The 18,657-nt window shown below is 46.2% G+C and overlaps 1 protein-coding gene across 16 annotated transcripts in view; it reads right to left on the minus strand.

The window, feature by feature from the left end:
- The window catches only part of Ppip5k1 (diphosphoinositol pentakisphosphate kinase 1), a 44,948-nt gene that overhangs the window by 3,582 nt on the left and 22,709 nt on the right, over positions 1–18,657 (minus strand). For 4 of the 16 annotated variants that reach the window (XM_052183382.1, XM_052183385.1, XM_052183380.1 and 1 more), the window contains 6 exons: positions 17,883–18,032; positions 17,205–17,295; positions 12,961–13,086; positions 12,178–12,240; positions 6,994–7,131; positions 1,803–1,916 (listed from right to left, as the gene is read on the minus strand). In XM_052183382.1, the coding sequence (XP_052039342.1) occupies positions 1,803–1,916; positions 6,994–7,131; positions 12,178–12,240; positions 12,961–13,086; positions 17,205–17,295; positions 17,883–18,032 (682 nt within the window). Of the gene's footprint in view, positions 1–1,802; positions 1,917–6,993; positions 7,132–8,549; positions 8,733–12,177; positions 12,241–12,960; positions 13,087–17,204; positions 17,296–17,882; positions 18,033–18,657 lie in introns of all 16 variants that reach the window. The other 12 variants (XM_052183388.1, XM_052183387.1, XM_052183384.1 and 9 more) reach the window with 9 other exon arrangements.

Below are 18,657 nucleotides of genomic sequence, written 5' to 3' on the forward strand. Positions count from 1 at the left end.
CAGGAGGTAGAGATAGACAGAACTCTAAGTCCCAGGCCAGTTAGGGTTACACAGAGAAATCCTACCTCAAAAAAAAAAAAGTTAAAAAATAATAAAAATAACAAGGATCTTAGAGTCTACAGGAAGGAAGATATGGTCTCTAGTAGTGAAAGTTTCCCTTTTGTAAGTGTCATATTTATCAATGGAATTTCAGCTAAAGCACTATGGTATCAACAATGACAGAAACACTGGAACAACTCTGGAAACAGGAAGACAGTGTACCAAGAAGAATCTGAACAAGGCTGACCCTGAAAAGGTTCAGCCACGGAGGTTAAGATATGCTACCTCCCCGTACTCCCCTTTATCCATAAAGGAACAGAGCAGACATGCTTAAAATGGGGAAGAGGCAGTGAGGAAGACACAGTTTGGGCCCAACAAGGTTTTAAAGACACAGAATGTGTTTCTTGTATAGACACCTCAGTGATGGTGTTTCCCAGTGAAGGTCTTCCTAAGTGGAGATGAGAAGAAAGAAAAAGAAGCAAGCTGAGCTTTCCTCAGTTACAGAGGGAGCCTTAATGTTCAGTAATGGTCTCACTCCTGTGAAGCACAGGGGGTTGGACAGGAACAGGAGAGGTGGAGGCTACAAGTGCTGTTAGCCCCCAGGAGACAGAGAAAGGGCACCCTGAGTATGAGGTGAGCTTAAATTGAGGACATACTCATGGTGTCAGGGAACAAAAAATTTTCCCCACGTGGGAAAAATTGACCTTCCTCAGGTGACTGAGACCTGAGGAAGGTCACGAAGCAGCAGGCTCTGCTCTCTTCCTTCTGGTTCTTTTATTTGTGCTTTGAGACAGTCTTGCTCCATCAGCCCTTTGCTGGCCTCAAGCCTTCAGTGACTTCAGCCTCTGCCTCCATGTGCCAGAGTCACAGCATGTGCAGGCCTGATGGAGACTTTTTTCTTGCTCTTAGCTTTCCAATCTATTTCTAAGTATCTAGGCTGTCTTCTCATCATTGTCAGCAGGGATCTCTGTAGGGAGGCCAACAGGGAGGTCAGGTGAAGACAGGTGAAGAGCCTCACCCCTCCTGGGAATCACTGCCTTGAAGGACTCCTCAGTGGGGCTGGAGGGCAGAGGTGAAGAGGCTTTTGCTTCAGCTTGGAAATAGCTTAGGAGTCTGCTTCCCAAAATGGCTATTTCTATCTTTCTCTTTTTAAGTAGCCCAGGGAGGGCTTGAGCTTCCTATGCACCTGCTGCCTACAACTCAGATCCACCTCTGCCTCTTCAGTCAACTATGGTAGGCAGCTATTCATGGTGGGGGTTTTGTTTTGTTTTGTTTTGTTTTTGTTTTTCTCCAGACAAATTCTGTGGAGCCCTAGCTGTCCTGGAACTCACTCTGTAGACCATGCTGATGCAGAGATCTGCCTGCCTCTGCCTCCGGAGTGCAGACATGTATAGCCACTGTCAGGCTTTTCTTATTATTTTTTTATTGTTATTTTTTATCGTGTGTGTGTGTGTGTGTGTGTGTGTGTGTGTGTATGTGTGTGTGTGTGTGTGAGAAGAGAGAGAGAGAGAGAGAGAGAGAGAGAGAGAGAGAGAGAGAGAGAGAGAGAGAGAAAGAGAAAGAGAGAAAGAGAGGGAGGGGAGGGTGTCTGATCCTCCTGGAGCCACAGAGGGTGGGCGCTCTGGAGGAGCACTGCTGAGCTGCCGCTTCGGCCTGGGCCCAGTCTGTAACTCTCACCTTCCTAATCACAGGATAGCTCTCTTGTCCACCAATCCCTCCATCCCTCTTGGTTTCTGATTAGGAAACTAAAAAAGTTTACTTACACCAAGGTGGCTTTTCAGACCGATGCCGAAGTTGCAGGGGTGGCGAATGAAGAGTGCGGGGTGGGGAGAACGTGCTATCTGAGGCCTGGTGGTTGTGCATAGAGTCAAAGAGGGCTGTGTCGGTGGAGGGAGAGGCATGTGAATAAAAGGCCCATGACAAATCACCCATGCTCTCAACCTAACCAAGGTCACTTTACCCTTCCTCTGCCTGAAAAGAAACGTACCCTAGAGACCCTGACCCAAACCTTTGTCATTTTTTAAACTTTATGATTCTTTCCAAATATACAATTATTAGTTTGCTTGTTTACAAATAATGGGTTTAATGATGGCATTTTCATACATATGCATTATTATAATTTGTTCATATTTATCTGCCACCCCCATTACTCTGTCTTGTCCCTCTCCCTTCAGTCCCCTATTTTCCAACATACAGATCCCTTCTGCACTCATGTTACACACACACACACACACACACAAACACACACACACACACACACGTTTGAGTCTATAATACCAAATGTACTTTTTAAAAAAGAAGAAGATAGCTCTGAGGGCTAAGCAGCCAACTGCAAGACTGATGACCTGAGTCTGGGCCCAGGGCCCGCATGGTGGAAGGAAGAGCAGATCCCTACAAGCTGCCCTTTGCCATCACTGTGCCTTATCCCCCAGCAGAGAAATGCAAAACACCTCTGAAGTTGCTTTGCAAATGAAAACGTGCTTCTCTCCTGCTTTCTGTCTTCTGCCCCTGTGGAGCTGTATGTGGTGCCCCATCTGGAGCTGTGTGTGGTACCCCGTCTGGAGCTGTGTGTGGTGCCCCGTGTGGAGCTGTGTATGGTACCCCCGTATGTGCTGTGTGTGGTGCCCTGTGTGGAGCTGTGTATGGTACCCCCGTATGTGCTGTGTGTGGTGCCCCGTGTGGAGCTGTGTGTGGAGCCCTGTATGTGCTGCACATGGTACCCCGTGTGGAGCCCCGTGTAGAGCTGTGTGTGGTGCTCCATCTGGAGCTGTGTGTGGTACCCCCGTATGTGCTGTGTGTGGAGCCCCGTGTGAAGCTGTGTGTGGTGCCCTGTGTGGCTGTGTGTGGAGCCCCGTATGTGCTGCGCATGGTACCCCGTGTGGAGCCCTGTGTGGAGCCTTGTGTGGTGCCGAGTGCCGTTAATCCCAGCTTTGTTTTTCGTTTCTTTTTTTTTGTTTTAGTTTTTGTTTTTCGAGACAGGGTTTCTCTGTGTAGCCCTGGCTGTCCTGGAACTCACTTTGTAAACCAGGCTGGCCTCGAACTCAGAAATCCGCCTGCCTCTGCCTACCTGGGATTACAGGTGGTTCTTTTCCTTTTTAACACACTTTCCCCTGATTTTTCAATAAAACCTACAGAATTGTTTTATTGGATTATATTAAACTTATAAATTACCTTGGGAAGAAATGATATTCTTTTATTCTCTCTCTCTTTTGTTGTGGGTATGTGTAAACATGCAAATTCGTTCATGTATGTGTGCACACATGTGTATGAACGCGTGTGGAAGTCAGAGGTTGGTACCAAGTGTGCTCTCAGATTGTTCTCCAACTTTTTTTTTTTTCCGAGACAGGGTTTCTCTGTGTAGCTCTGGCTGTCCTGGAACTCACTCTGTAGACCAGGCTGGCCTCGAACTCAGAAATCCACCTGCCTCTGCCTCTGCCTCTGCCTCCCAGAGTGCTGGGATTACACATGTGTGCCACCACTGCCCGCCGTTCTCCAACTTTTTAAATTTAACCTTATGTGTATATATGTTCTGCTCACAAGTATCTCTGTGCACCACATGTAGCCTAGTGCCTGAAGTGAACTTCAGAGGACTTCGGATTCTCTAGAACTGGAGCTACAGATGATTGTAACCTGTGATGTGTGTAACGGGATCAAACCCACGTCCTTGGAAAGAGTAGCCAGCACTCTTAACTTCTGAGGTATTTATGTATTTGTGCGCTCATGAGTGCATAAACAATCCAAAGCATGTGGGTTAAGGTCAGGAAACAACTTGGGGAGTTGGTTCTCTCCAGTCATGTAGGTCCCAGGGATCAAATTCATATCTTCAGGCATAATAGCAACTACCTTTACCTGCTGAGCCATCTCGCTGGCCCCAATCATGTTTGTTGTTAAAGTCAATTCTATGTCTTCGTGGTTGTCTAACTGTGGGTTTTCTTTTTTTCTCACAAACTATTCTTTTATTTACTTTTTTATATTTAAGTTTCACCGAGAAGTAAGAACTGTGCAGGTCTGCCCGCTTTCAGAAAAGTATGTCCCATCAACATCAACCGTGTGGCTAACACTAAAGAAGATGACATCTTAGGACTGAGGCCCACACTCCAACAAGAATACAACATACCAGCCAACAGCAGTTTCCTTCATGGAGCCTTTAAACCCAGGGAGACTCAGACTTCTTCTCAGAAACACATTAAGTGTCTAAAACGAAGCCGGGATGAGTTTTAAAACATCCTTTTGACCTATTCTAAATCAAAACGTTATAAAATACAAGCTTCCACTGCAATAGCCTCAACTGTTACCTCATACAGCTCACTGTGGAGCTGCAAGAGGCTCTTCTGTAAGTGAAGGGAAACATTAGTGCCACCTGCATGATACTCTCTCTACAAACTGGTGTTGGATGGGAAACACAAACTTTAAAAAGAGAGGAAGGGAGGAACAGAGAGCAAGAGGAATAATTCTACTCTGATGTTAAGCTCTATAAGCAGATTTTTGTTTTCAGTGAGGAGCTGGGAGAACATGAATTTGGCTCTTTTACTTCAATAAGTATCAAATCAGAAGTATCAGTACAATAAGTATCAGTAGGTAAAGACACTTGCTTACAAGGCTGACAACAGAGTTTGACCTCTGGGACCCACACATCGTGGGAGGAGTGAACCAACTCTTGCAAGTGTCCTCTGACCTTGACATGTGTGCCAGGGATCACACACACCTCCCTCACCCCATAAAAGAAATAACAGCGCTATCCGCTATCCGCTGGTATGTACTCCTTGAAGACCTCACTCTCAGACTAGAGCCTAGGTCAGGAACTTCAACACACTGCAGGTCAACAGCCTTGTTAAGAAGAAATGCTTTACTGGCAGAACCAATGAACTGAAGACACATGAGGGTTTCTGTCAGTTTAACACAGCTAGTGTCATCCGAAAGCGGGACCCTCAACTGAAAAAAGGCCTCCATTACAGTATCCTGTAGGAAAATCTGTGGGACAATTTCTTGATTAATGATTGAAGTGGGAGGGCAGTGCCACCTCAGGCCAGGTGATCTAAGGGTATCTAAGGACTGGAGAGATGGTTCAGTGATTAACAGCACTTGTTGTTCTTGCAGACGACTTTGGTTCTGTTCTCAGAGCCTATATGGTGGCTTATAACTGTCTGTGACTTCAGTTTCAGAAGATTTGACCGTCTTTTCTGTTCTCTACAGGCACTAGGCACCAGGTGCATATAAGGTATGCTTACATACATGCAGGCAAACATACATATAAAATAAAAATCTATAAATCTATAAATAAATAAACAAAAGTAAAAGAAAGGTAGCTGAATGTGAACCCAGAGGACAAGCCAGCCATCAGCAGACCTCCGCCACGGTGCTGCCTCCAGGTCCCGGCCTTGAGTTCCTCCCCTCCTCACTTCATGATATAAGAAGAAATAAACCCTTTCTCCTCAAATTGCTTTTGGCCATAATATTTATGGAAATATAAAGCAATCGAGGAAAGCATTATGTCACAGTTTACATAAGAAGACAGACATGGGACACCAGTATGATCAAGAAAAATCTGGTTATTTTGATAGCTGAAGTCCAAAAAGTCAAGTGACTGTGTAATCTTTGCTGCCCATAGTCCAATCCTCTTCAGCCTGGGTCAATGTCTTTGGCTGCCAAGTCTCCATACTCAGTTCCTAACTATCCATGTGTGTCAGTGCACATGTATGTGTGGGTGCATGTTGAGGCTAGAGGACAACCTTGGGTAAGTTTCCTTAGGTACGGTCAGCATCTCCACTCTTTTCTTATTGAGACAGTTTTCTTCACTGGCTTAGAACGAGGCTTAGTAGGCTGGCTGGCTTATAACCCTCAGGGTTTGTGTGTGTGTGTGTGTGTGTGTGTGTCTGCCTGCCTAGTGCTGGGTCTATATATATGCCACCACTCCTTATTCTTTTTAAAGATTTATTATTGTTTTTTAAGTTAAGAATTATGAGTGTGTGTGCCTACTTAGCTATATGTCCATCATGTGCATTAAATTGCCTGCAGAGGCCAGGAAGTTGTGAGATGCCTAATGCGGGTGCTGGGAACTGAACCTGGGTCATATGCAAGAGCAGCAAATACTCTCATTCACTAAGCCATTTCTCCAGCCCATTATTGTATTTTTAAATTGTATGTATATGTGTATCTATATGTGGTTATATGCAGGAGTGCTGGTGCCCACTGAAGCCAAAAGAGGGTGGGAGATTCCCAGGAGCTGGAGTTACAGGTAGTTGTGGGCCATCTTACATGGATACTGGCAATTGAATTTGGCTCCTCTTCAAGAGCAGTTAGTTGTTTGAGACAGGGTTTCTCTGTGTAGTCCTGGCTGTCCTGGAACTCACTATGTAGACAGGCTAGACTCAAACTCAGAGATCTACGTGTCTCTGACTCTCCAGTACTGGGGTTAAAGGTGTGTACCACCAGACAAGCTAAGCTTTTTAAAATACAGGCTATAGGGATCAAACTTAGGTTCTTGTGCTTACAACACAAGTACTTTACTCACTGACATATCTCTACAGCACCCCCCCCCCCAACATGTTCACTCTCCCTCTGTCTCTCTTCTCTTTCCTTGTGCTGAGGACTGATCAGAGGGCTCCGTGTTTGCCAAGCAAACACTATTACTGAGTTAAATTCCCAACTTCCTATTTTCAATTTTGTTTTATGTTGTTTTATGTATGTGTACGTGCATCTATGTGAGGATGTGTTTTGGTGCCCATGGAGGCCAGCAGAGGGCGTCCCGTTCCCTAGAGCTGGAGTTACAGAGAGGTGGCTGTGAATCATTTGATGTAGGAGCTGGGAAAAGAGCTCTGATCTTCTGCAAGAGCAGCAAGCACTCTTAACTGCAGAGCCATCTCTCCTGCCCCACTTTAAATTCGTTATTTTCTCATATTCTATAAATCACAGGTATGGAGATAGAGCCAGCAATACAAACAGTACTTCCCATACCTGCAGATGCCTGTGCGTGGGCATCAGTGTGGCGTTGGCAGACTTTAGTCAAGAATTCACTCACTTGGCGCAAGGAAAGGGCATTATGCAGTGTTTCCAGAGGGTAGATGGTAGGTACCATGGAGCACCCTTCAAATCCTGTTGGAAAAGAGATGAACAAAGTCAATGTGTTTCCCACCAGATACACTCCAATTGGCCAAGGAAGGATGGAGAGTCCCTGAGAGCCATCAGGAGAATCTGTGGCTTTTAGAGAATGGGGTATCCAAGATTTCCAAGAGAAGGAACTCTTTGGAGCCCTTCAGGAAGTCTGTTTATCTCATCTCCAATTTTCCTAAAATGTCCACCCGTTAAAGCCTCCAGGTGATCGAATCACCCCTCATCCTACCTATGGAGAGGCTACAGCATCCTGTGGGCTAACAAGAGCACCAACACCACTCTTGTACTTTGGGGCAATAAAACAACGGTCAAGAGGCAAGGGGCTGAAACTGCAGATCTAACATGAGGCAGTGGGTCATGGAGCTTGGAAAGAACAGCAGATTTCAGGGATCGTGAAGAGAAAAAAAAAGAACAGATTAAGGGTATGGAATCCAAGGAGGGGTTCATGCAGATTTCAGATGTGGGTAGAAGGGCTAGAATACTTGGATGCAAACTGGAGCATGCAATACATGAAGCTCAGCTGAGGAAAACCACATGCATGAACAGGGTAGGGGATGGGAGTTCTTTCTTGGTCATTTCCATCACATCAAAGCCTTTTCCTTATGCTCTACTATAACATCCTGGGCTTGCTAGGTTTTCTCTATTCCACCAAGAAAATGAGGCAACTCTTACCCCTCCAAAATTACCATCTAATACAGGTCTATAAATCTCGGTAGGGTCAAAGGTAGACATCAGTGGATAACCCTGCTCCTGGGACTGTTAATGGAAAAAACTGCTCCCACTGAAAGATCAAGAACATGTCCCAAGCACTTTCTAAGCCCTGGAGGTTCCAATGCTTCTCTGTAAAGGAACTAAGAACAGGGAGGGCAGCGCCATCTAGGGAAGACTTAGTTGCTTCTTCTCCAATAAGTAAAAGTCCTGGCTCAATGCTTGCTCCCATACCCGGATTAGTTTTTAACCTCCAGCTCTGCTTGTCTGGATGTGTACTTGATGCCCTGTACCTTGGCTTCCCTTATAATCTAGTGGCAGGAGGCAGAGGAGTCCCTTGCTCATCAGAGTGGTTAGGAAAATGTTTGGTTTTGAAGATGATGGTAGTAGAAGATCAGAGCGATAAGAACAGATTTAAAAAAAAAATAAAACAAAACACAGATTTCCAGGGCAAGAGATTACTCCTAAGCTGAGTAGAATGGGTAACATTAGGGGAGTAAGAGAGGAGACTAGAAGGGAGATGAGCAGCCAATGCTACAGCTACCAGGCAGCCTGGCCCCAATCCCAATCAAGCAACTAATGCAGGTCACATAACCTCAAAGACTAGATAGGCTCTCCAGCCAGAAATGCAATAAGCAAAGCAATCAGTCCCAGGCAGGGTAGTGGCAGCAGCCAGCCTGTGGCAGGGGTACCGTAGAGGCACTCGGGGTCATCCTGGCCTGAGCGCAGCCAGTTCCGGAAGAGGCGCAGGTGGTAGGAGCACTGGTGCAGGTGGTGCGCCAGCGTGGCATCCAAGGAGACTGGCCAGCCCCTTGGGCAGTCAGAGGAAAGAGTGCGCAGCAGCCGGACCACAGGGTGCTGGTCATCCAGCAGCTCTGCAGGGGACAGAGGGACCACGATAGGAAGCACAAAGATAGAGAAGAGGGAGAGACAATGAGGGGGACTGACTGACACAAGTGTCACCGAGACTGGGGGCCACTTCGACCCAAGGTCAGCTAAGGAAGAAGGAGAGATGGTCAAAGCCACAGTCCATCCCTCACTCAGAAGAAGAGTATTGGCACCAGTGAGACTCAGAGAAGCCCCCCCCTTCCTCCCTGAGCACAACTCAGTCAGTGCTTGTAGAGCAGTTACATCATTCTGGAAAAGGGTGAGCTTGCAATTCTGGAGCCAGGAGCCTTGACTACAGCTCAGTATCTCTAATCCATCTTAGACTAAACCTTAGGGTGCACTTCTGAGACAAAGGGATTTATGAGGTTGGGGAAGAGATGGAGAGATTCAGAGTCGCTCTGAGAAGAAGGTCAAAATCATGCTAGGCAGCATGAAAATGCTAAAACTGAAAACATCTCAGAGGCTGAGCGCTGCAGCCGCGCAGACTCTCCAGGCAGCCACAGACAGAGCTGGGGCCAGGCGTCCGGCACACCATGCTGGCAGGAAGCCATGAGTAGGACTCCTTTGAAACAGTGCAGGACAAAAACAAAACAAAAAATAAAAACATCAGACTCTGCTCTTTCTAATACAAATAGACTAACTGTCCTTTACCTTACTCTTGTGCAAATAAAGTCTCAGAATGTGGGGCGTGAGGGTGCTGTACCCTTCACTGGGACAAAAAGTTGAATAATTTTGTTTTCTTTCCACTGATGATCAGCCTCTGCCCTTCGCTCAGCTGGTGTGTGGCAGAGCTTTGATTTGGCATCCTTTACACTTTTACCCACTTGGCAAATTCTGTGGATGCCTGGGATTCGGCCGCTAAAGGGTTGAAGGCATCGTAAGTCATGTGATGAAGGGTACAAGAGGAGGAGCAGTGTAAGATCTTGGAGAAAATCTATGGGATGAAGACCTGTTGTGACCATGAGCAAGGGCTGGGGCTCAGAACGTCAGCAGGAAAAAGAGGAGGGTCAAGGCAGTGAGGACGACTGCTTAGAATGTCCCGGGCAGAACCGGCTCACTTGGGGGTCCCAAGAGACTGTAGTTTGCGCTTGGCTTTTGGATGTCAAGAGAGCACTCAACCCTTCCTGGACTAGTCCAGTGAGCCCTGGCTCTTTCCCGATGGATTAATTTGCTTTGATGAGTTCAACACAGTTTAGTGATGTACCACACCCGTGTGCTGGTTGTAGTCACAGGATATGATATAGCTCATCAGGAGCACAGCAGGGATGCTGTCCTGGGGCTACTCTTCTATTAGAGTATGGAGAGGGAACTGCCTTATCTCTTTTCCAAAGCCAGGTCCAGTTTTGGGGGTGTTTGTTTGTTCTCTCAGATGCTGTTGCAAAGCCTGGCATCATGCAAGGAGATGGTAGTGAGGGGAGGTGGTGGTGATGGGTGGCAGGCTGGCACACTGCCATGAAGAATCTGCCATAGGAACCGTAGAAAGCCCTGGAACTGCTGAGTCAGTAACGTAAGGCCTCAACCATGGGATAGAGCTCTCATGTTGTCTTAAGGGCTAAATTCCATCAAGATGAACTTCCTTGTCAAATACAATAGCTCCAAAATTTTTTTTATTATAACAGGTAGATCCCAGACTCTGGGCTTTGTAAGCACATTAACCTCCCAGCTCAAACACAAGAAAAACAGGCGGCTAGAACCCTGAGGACATGTGCAAGGCTGTCGGCGACCTTGGGCTGCTCTCCTGCACTATACTGAATTATCCAGGTCTTTCTTCCTTTCTGTTCTTATGGAAAAATTAATTCTTGTTTCTTCAGCTGCCGAGTCAGCCAACCAAGGCTTCAGAGAAGTGGAGATATAGGTTTGAGGATTTGTTTTATGAATTTGGATCTTTTCTTATGGTGCCTAATAAACTAGGAGATATGTGATTTAGCTCTTACTTCACACTCCCAAGCTCCTGGTACTGTAGGTACTCTTAAGTCCAAGTCCCAGGCTTGGGGTTAGGCATAAAGTTCTCCTCTGTGATGACTGTGCTATGTGAGGCTATATGAGTTAGCACAGTTCTGTCACTATCAATGGAGACTTCAGCCATAGGCAGAAGAGCGAGTCTGGAGGTAGAGACGAACTGAATAAATTTAGGGTCACCAACCTAGGGTGAGACTTCAGCAGTGCTAGAGGGTAGGCATGATCTTGCCAGGCTAAAATCTAACACCTGCCACTGGTAAGGCAGCTGGTGGGCATGGATTCAGGAAATCAGAGTAATCTTCTGTTTGAGTCCCAGCTCTCAAACAGAAGAAAATCACATCTAATAAAACTGGATTGACTTGGGGACAAGATAAGACATAAAGAAAAAAAAAAACCACCTAAGGATATAAAAATCAAAGCTCAGTGGGGAGCGTGTCTGTCTTAGGCGCTCTTGCTCTGCCCCCTCAGGGTGCAGGGCCCACAGACCCGCTTCTTCTTTACTCACACAGTTACTCCTTCCTAAGTTTTGCCAGGATTCTCATCTCAACTCTTCATTTCCAGCTTCTCTGAGATGGTGTTGCCAAAGGTACATCTGGCCTTGGGGATCTAAAAACTCAAGATTCCGAGCTGGGGCCTAGCTCACTGGCAGAGCATGCAGCTAGTACACACAAATACCTGGGTTTAATTCCCAGCTCCAACCATTCAGCCAAAAGGAAAAAGAAACAGAAACGAAGGAAAGAACCCTCAAGGAACACTCTTCCTCCTTACCTAATACTTCCCTTCCTTTTTCTTTTCTTTTTCTTTTATCCCAAAACAATCTGGGCCCCTATTCTCTAGGCTCAGGTACTAGGTTAGTAAAACATGAAGCAGATGTCAGGAACACAAGAGCCACACAACTACACAAAACGGCAGGAAACAGGAACATGGAGATGGAAAGTTATATATCCAATGCCAAAGCTCTTATAAGTCACTGTAGGGTTGCGCCAAAAGAAGAATACACTCATCATGGACCCCACCAAAGAGCGGGAGAATAAACTAGGAAGGTCAAAATTACACAAACTGAGATAGCAGGGAGAGAAGAAATGAGCCCAGGCTTGGTAATGCTGTTCTCATCTAAGAAGGAGAACCTAGTCTGTCTGCAAACAGTTTGCCAGGTATGTGATAGGAAAGGGAGAGTCATAACTGATGTTTTGGTACTGATGCTGACAAAAGTGATGTAATGATGATGATGGTGATTATGAAAATCAGACCCTGAGTTGCCACAGGGATAGGTTAGCCTATCCAGCTTATAGCCATGGCTAAGGCTGTCACAAGGGAAATGCCCCAGGAGGGACACTTAGTGAGGGGCTCATTCAGAGAGAGCAGGGTGTCAATATAGTGGAAGGAGAGGCAAAGTCAGTGTCAGAACTCAGGGTGAAGTGTCTGGAGGTGACATGAGGACGAGGAATGATGCTGAGTCAGAAGCAAACGTACCGTTAGTCGGATGCTTTGCAAACGACACAGAAAATCGTTTTACGGCCGGGACAAACAAGAGCTCTGGGGAGAAAAGACATCACGGGGATTATACCCGCCCTGTGCCCGCCCTCGGCTTTGGAACCTGCCCACTGTGTACTCGGCTCTTTACCTCGACTTGTAATCTGGTCCCATCCCCGTCCCTTGGATCCTGACAGCATTCGCTTACTTACTCTGCTGTAATCTCTCAGCAGTTGGTGTCACTTCTACCACAGCATGGTCCCACCAAACAACCCTAATTTCACCACCATGTTCTCCTCCTCACCATGTGGAAGTAAAATCTGTGTAGAAACTTCCCTCCCTTCCCCCAGTGTCCTTCCACATGACCTTTTCACCTTAGCTGAGTGACCGCCACATCCCTAACCCTGATTCCCTGAAATTTAGCCAAGGCTCCGCTGCATTCCTCCTGACCATGGGTTGTCCTCTTGGTCCTCACCCTACAGGCCAGAATCCAGGAAAGAGTACAAGCTGATGCAGCCAGCTGTGTGGGAGATCATGAAGGGGAAGCGTAACTGAGTAGTATTTGTATGGTGGGAAGGAATGCAAATGGAGGAGCGGAGGGTCCTGGCCCTTTCTCCCAGTTACTATCCATGAAGAAAGCTTGGTATAAGGCTGCTGCCAGTGCATCTTAAGCATGAAGAGTTCTGGAGCTCTATGCTTGCTGAGGGACACGTTTTTTAAAAAGAGAGAGAGAGAGAAAGAGAGAGAGAAAGAGAGAGTTGCCCCCCAAAACCACCCACATACCATCTCGGTGTTTTAGGCTGGCAGGCGGGAGCTTTTTGCCATGGGTGCGGGCGTAGTCCTGAAGATTCGGAGCACTGGAGGAGCCGCCCAGCACCGTGGTGCTGAACAGCCCTGTGCACTGTGAGCCTGCAAGGCCGGGAGCACATTAGTAGCCACGCAGAGCAGCATTCGGAACACCCAACTCCACCGTACAACATTAAGACACACACAGCCATTCAGCGCCACACGAAGCGGCTACTCCAAGTAACCACAGAGTGGCCACTACTGTCCACAGCCACATCAGGCAAGCAAAGTAGCACATCTCCAGAGTATCTACATGGCAGAGACAAAAGGTTAGTCTACAGAAACGGTTAGTCTTATTAGGTATTCAAAGCTACTGAGGTAGACTGTGCTTTCCAGGTGGCTCTCTAATGAAGAATAGGTGAGCCTCCCTAAACTTTTAAAAGCTGTGTGGGAGGAGGAAATGAATGCACACCACATCATGTACTGGAGGTCAGAGGACAACTGGCTGTTCCCAGTCCTCTCCATCCACCATGAAGGCCCTAGGGATTGAACTCAGGTCATCAAGTTTGGCGGCAAGTGAGTTCCACTATCGCTGAACCACCTCACTGGCCCATATTTCCCTAAATTTAATTGGATGTTCTTCACTCTGGACAGAAGAGTTGAGAGACCTAGAAGTCTAGCTCCTTATAAGTTTGAAAGGGAAAGGCTCTCACTGAACCAGAGGCAGGGTTCTAGGTATGTGCATACAATTCCAAGTTCTTCATCTAACACCCCCATCCTCCAGGGATTTTCCCACTTACAAGTACGAGCTTTATACTTTTAAAGTCAAAAGGGACTCAGAGACCATCAAGTGTAACTTTCTCAGTTTATATACTAGGTAAAGAAACAGATCCAAAAGGGCATGTCACCTTTGCTCAGGGTCACAGTACAGGAGCTATGGGGGGCAGGAATCTAGATCTCTTTACTCCAAGGACTAACTGAGTTTGGTTAGAAAAGAGAGATTTTGTTTTGGGTTTTGGTTTTTTGTTGTTTTTTTTTTCACAGAGAAACAGCATAGATTCTGAAATCAAGATGGACACAAATCAGAAGATAGACGAAAAGTCAGTTGCTTATAAAATAGGGTGTGCACGCCAGTTACGTACTAAGCACCCTATTAAGACTGAATAGGAAATAACAACAAAAACTGTTTTTTTTTTCCTGCTCTGAAAAGCTTATTATCTTGCAAAGCCTGTGATCAAAACCAGCTGCTTACATGTGTAAGAAAGAAAGCAAAAAGAAGTGCCAATCTGAGGGACAAATGGAACTTGATGAACTTCTGAAAAGAATGAGTCAGGTCGGTTACTGTCCCCACTATGATGGAGAGTAGAGTTACTCCCTGTTCTACTTCTCCAGCCTTCCAGGACAGGGGAGGTCATAAGACTGTTATTTATTAGTCAGGTGTGGCAGCACACACCTTTAATCCCAGGACTCAGGAGGTAGAGGCAGGCAGATCTCTGTGAGTTTGAGGCCAGCCTGGTCTTCAGAGTGAGTGTCATGGCTATGTAGTGCCAATCTGAGGGACAAATGGAACTTGATGAACTTCTGAAAAGAATGAGTCAGGTCGGTTACTGTCCTCATTGTGATGGAGAGTAGAGTTACTCCCTGTCATACTTCTCCAGCCTTCCAGCCTGTCTCAAAACACAAAAACAAAAAGAAGGCTGACATTCAGATTCTTGGAATTTGATCTTCTTCTTCTTCTTCTCCTTCTTCTTCTTCTTCTTCTTCTTCTTCTTCTTCTTCTTCTTCTTCTTCTTCTTCTTCTTCTTCTTCTTCTTCTTCTTCTTCTTCTTCTTCTTCTCCTCCTCCTCCTTCTCCTTCTCCTTCTCCTTCTCCTCCTCCTCCTCCTCCTCCTCCTCCTTTGTTTTTTTTTTTTTTGTTTTTTTTTTTTTGTTTTTTTTGATTTGTTTTTTTCGAGACAGGGTTTCTCTGCATAGCCCTGGCTATCCTGAAATTCACTCTGTAGACCAGGCTGGCCTTGAACTCAGAAATCCGCCTGCCTCTGCCTCCCAGAGTGCTGGGATTACAGGCATGTGCCTGCCTCTGCCTCCCAAGTGCTGGGATTACAGGCATGTGCCACCACCGCCTGGCCAGGATTTGATCTTCTATTTCCAAATCCATTGTAACCAAGACCCTAGGCTTAGCAGGGAGGTCATATTTATATTCAGACTGAGGAGAGGGTTTCCCCTGAGCCTACAAAGAAGACCAGGGTCCCAGTATTTCAAAGCTATAAGGAAAAACAGAAAGCTTGGTGCAAAATAATTTCTACCTTGGAATTCGGGAACCTCTCTGCAGCAACAGCTTCCAACTTTCATGCCAAATCAGGCTTGAGAATGAAGAGGTGACACTGCACAAGATGTCTGCTTTTCTTTAGAGGACGCTCAAGGTAGCTAGCTGGCTTTATCCTAGACCACGCCAAGCTCTGTTCTGCATTTACTTTCTCTACTGAGTAATTTTGTAGTACAATCATGCCAGCATACCTCAGAGGGAAGTCTATGTCTTACCATCACCATCTGTCACAAGGTCTGTGCGTCCCTAGCTCTGCCTGCTCAGTGTGTTTTTGAGATCGGAGTCTCCCTATGTTGTCCATGTAGCTAGCTTTAGTCCTATCGGCGCACGCCACTGTCCTGTATTCCCAGCTTCCTATACCGTATGCTTTCCTCCTCCCCCCTCCTCCCCTCCTCCTATTGTTCGTCTTTATTGGTTTTGGTTTGTTTTATTTGTTTGAGAAACAGTCTCACTATGCAGTTCTGGCTGGCCTAAAATTCATAATTGGTCTAGAACTCATTATGTAAACCAAGCAGACCTGAAACTCCCAGAGATTTACCTGCCTCTGCCCCCAAACCTCCCGAGTGCTAGGATTAGAAGTGTGCACTACCATGCCTGGCTCCTATGCCTGATTCTTGATATAACTCCTGCTTGCACATGTATCTACTTTCTTTTTCTTTTTTAAAGATTTATTTATTTTTTTATTTATATGAGTACACTGTAGCTGTCTTCAGACACCAGTAAAGTATATCGGATCCCATTATAGATGGTTGTAAGCCACCATATGGTTGCTGGGAATTGAACTCAGGACCTCTGGAAGAGAAGTCAGTGCTCTTAACTGCTGAGCCATCTTTCCAGCCCTATCTACTTTCTAACCTACCTGAGATCTAGTCTTTCTGTTTCTTGGTGTCTGGACAAGATCATGTGTCCTGGGGTGTCCACATCACAGACCTACACAGCTGTCAATTTAATCCTCATGTCCCAGCTAGCAAAACTTATTTCAGGATTCTAGAAGGCAATCAACCTTTGAAACTTATCTTGGCAAGTTACCAAAACATCTCTCCTCTATTTTAAATGTTAATCATTTAGGGACCAAAAAATCAAGTAGCAAGAATAAAAGTAACAGAAAAATTAGAGGATTTAAATTGAAAGATCAGGACAATATTTAAAAAAAAAAAAAAAAAAAAAAAAACGAGCCAGGAGAACCAGTTCAGAGCCCACATGGCCACGTCTGACCTTGAGTTAGTTCAGAGGTAGTCTGCCTCAAGGCCCATCCCTCCCAAAGAACACTGTGCACTCTGAGGCTTGCTGTTTCCTCAAGTCTGTGTCTTTAGGAAAGGTTGAGTGATGTTCTCCACCCCTTTCCAGGGTTCAAAAAAATCAGCAGACATTCCCTCAAAGTCTCGAGAGAAGCCTCTGCCTCTACACCCATCTCAGATTTGTGTCCCTCAAGCTTCGGAAGGAAAGAAAAAAGTTACAGGATTAGAAAAGCAGGGACTGAAAACCAGGTTTCAGAGGAAGACATGGCACAAGGTCTCATATGAACATATGACAACTGCGCATCACAAGTACCTCTAGTTAGACCTCTGTCATTGATAACTCTGAAGGGCCAGGGCCTCCATGGTCCCTTAAAGTCTGGGCTACACTGGAGGGACAGATAAGGAATGAAAAGGAGACCGGAAAATACCCTTCACAGGGGAGATGGGGGCTGGTGGGGAAAACCAAAAGGCAAACACTTTTCTGGGATGAAAGCTGCTATCTGGGGTACATGTTCACATCTAACTATGGCTTCCTCCACGGCACTCTCCCTGCCCACATCTGACAGTGTCCCTGACTGAATGGGACAGCCCCAGGTCTGTAATGAAGATTTCCCACAATGAAACTCTAGATAACAGACAGCCCTTTCCAACCACAGTGAGAGATGCTGGAAAACCTACCCAGGCCGCTCTGTTTCACCTCTGTTGGAGGCCGTGAAGACGAAAACAGCCGGTAGCCACCCGGTCTTGAAGACGAAGTTTCAGACAGCACCTGGAGAAAAAGGACATTATGTTAATCAATCACTTTGTCATCTCAAAAAATAGAACCCAGGCTCTGAATTCTTGCCCCTATGAAGCCAAGCAATATCAAAAAGATTAGATGAGCCAAAGGATTTTCATGGTGGAAGAGGAATAGAATAAGACGGTGCAGAGCTGAACCATCCAGGAAGTCAGTCTATGTTAGAAGGTGCATCTATTGCTAAAACTGATCCTCCAAACCTTCCCACCCCCACCCAAAATCTGAGAAACCATGACCCAAGTATCCGTCATCCGCAGCAGAGAAGATTCTCCAACCTTACCTGTTCCTTCCTAGGACCCAGAAAGGCAACCACAGTGACTCAGCCACAGATAAAGTATGGCCTGCCCTCTTAGCTTCTTATTTAAGCCAAGAAGCTCTCCCCTCCAACCAACTTATTCCTGGACACATGAAACTGGGTTGGTTTTTTTTTTAAATATCCATGAGAGCCAATCACACAACCCCCAAGCATATCACACCTAGACAATGAACCAGTTTTCCTAGATTCTGAAAAGCAAAGACAGAAGGCAGAAAAGGAAGGCAAGACAGGAAGAGAGAGACACCTGTGTGCAGGAAGCCAGGTGCGTGGTGGACACAGCCCGGGGCTGTAGGCCGATGGCTGGGGAAAGCCTGGGGAGGTCTCCTGACCTCCTGCGGCGCCGTCCCCTCAAGGGGAGCAGGTCCAGGTTCCCCGTGCACTGCATGTTCATGACCTGCAATCAGACCGGGTGGAAAGCCGGTCAAGACTTCTTTAGTCTCATGTTCCCAAAGCCCCAGTGCCCACAGGGCAGAGAGCCAGTTAGAGTGCTGGAGAGATGGGCAGCTAACACAGCTGCTACCAAGGTCATAGGTTTTAATCTAAAACAGTTCAAAAGATATGAGATGACAAGGGAAGAAGGGTAAGATGCCATTGAGGAGAAAAAGACAGTTCAATGCCTACAGAGCAAGGAGAGAAAGGATTAATATGTGAAGGCTGAGTGACCACAGAGTGGGCTGAGGTCATCCTGAATGAGCCAGGATCTAACCAGACCAGTAACCCAAAGGAAGAACTGTGATTACAACAGAATCATAGATGACTCTGGTGGCTCTGCCCTGTGAGGCTAAGAAAAGACGATCACCAAGCTAAACCTGTGTGTGTTACAGAGTAAGTTCAAAGCCAGCCTTGGTAACTTAGCAAGACCCAGTCTCTAAATTAAAAAATAATAGAGCTCTGATGCTGCTCAGTACAATATTTGCCTGGCATGCATAAGGCTCTAGAGTTAATCCCCAATACCACAAAGAAAAAGGTGATCATACTCAAGGAAGCTTCCAGAAGGAAGACAATCCCAGCAAGCCTGA

Source organism: Apodemus sylvaticus, chromosome 5, assembly GCF_947179515.1.
Source record: "Apodemus sylvaticus chromosome 5, mApoSyl1.1, whole genome shotgun sequence".
NCBI lineage: Eukaryota > Metazoa > Chordata > Mammalia > Rodentia > Muridae > Apodemus > Apodemus sylvaticus.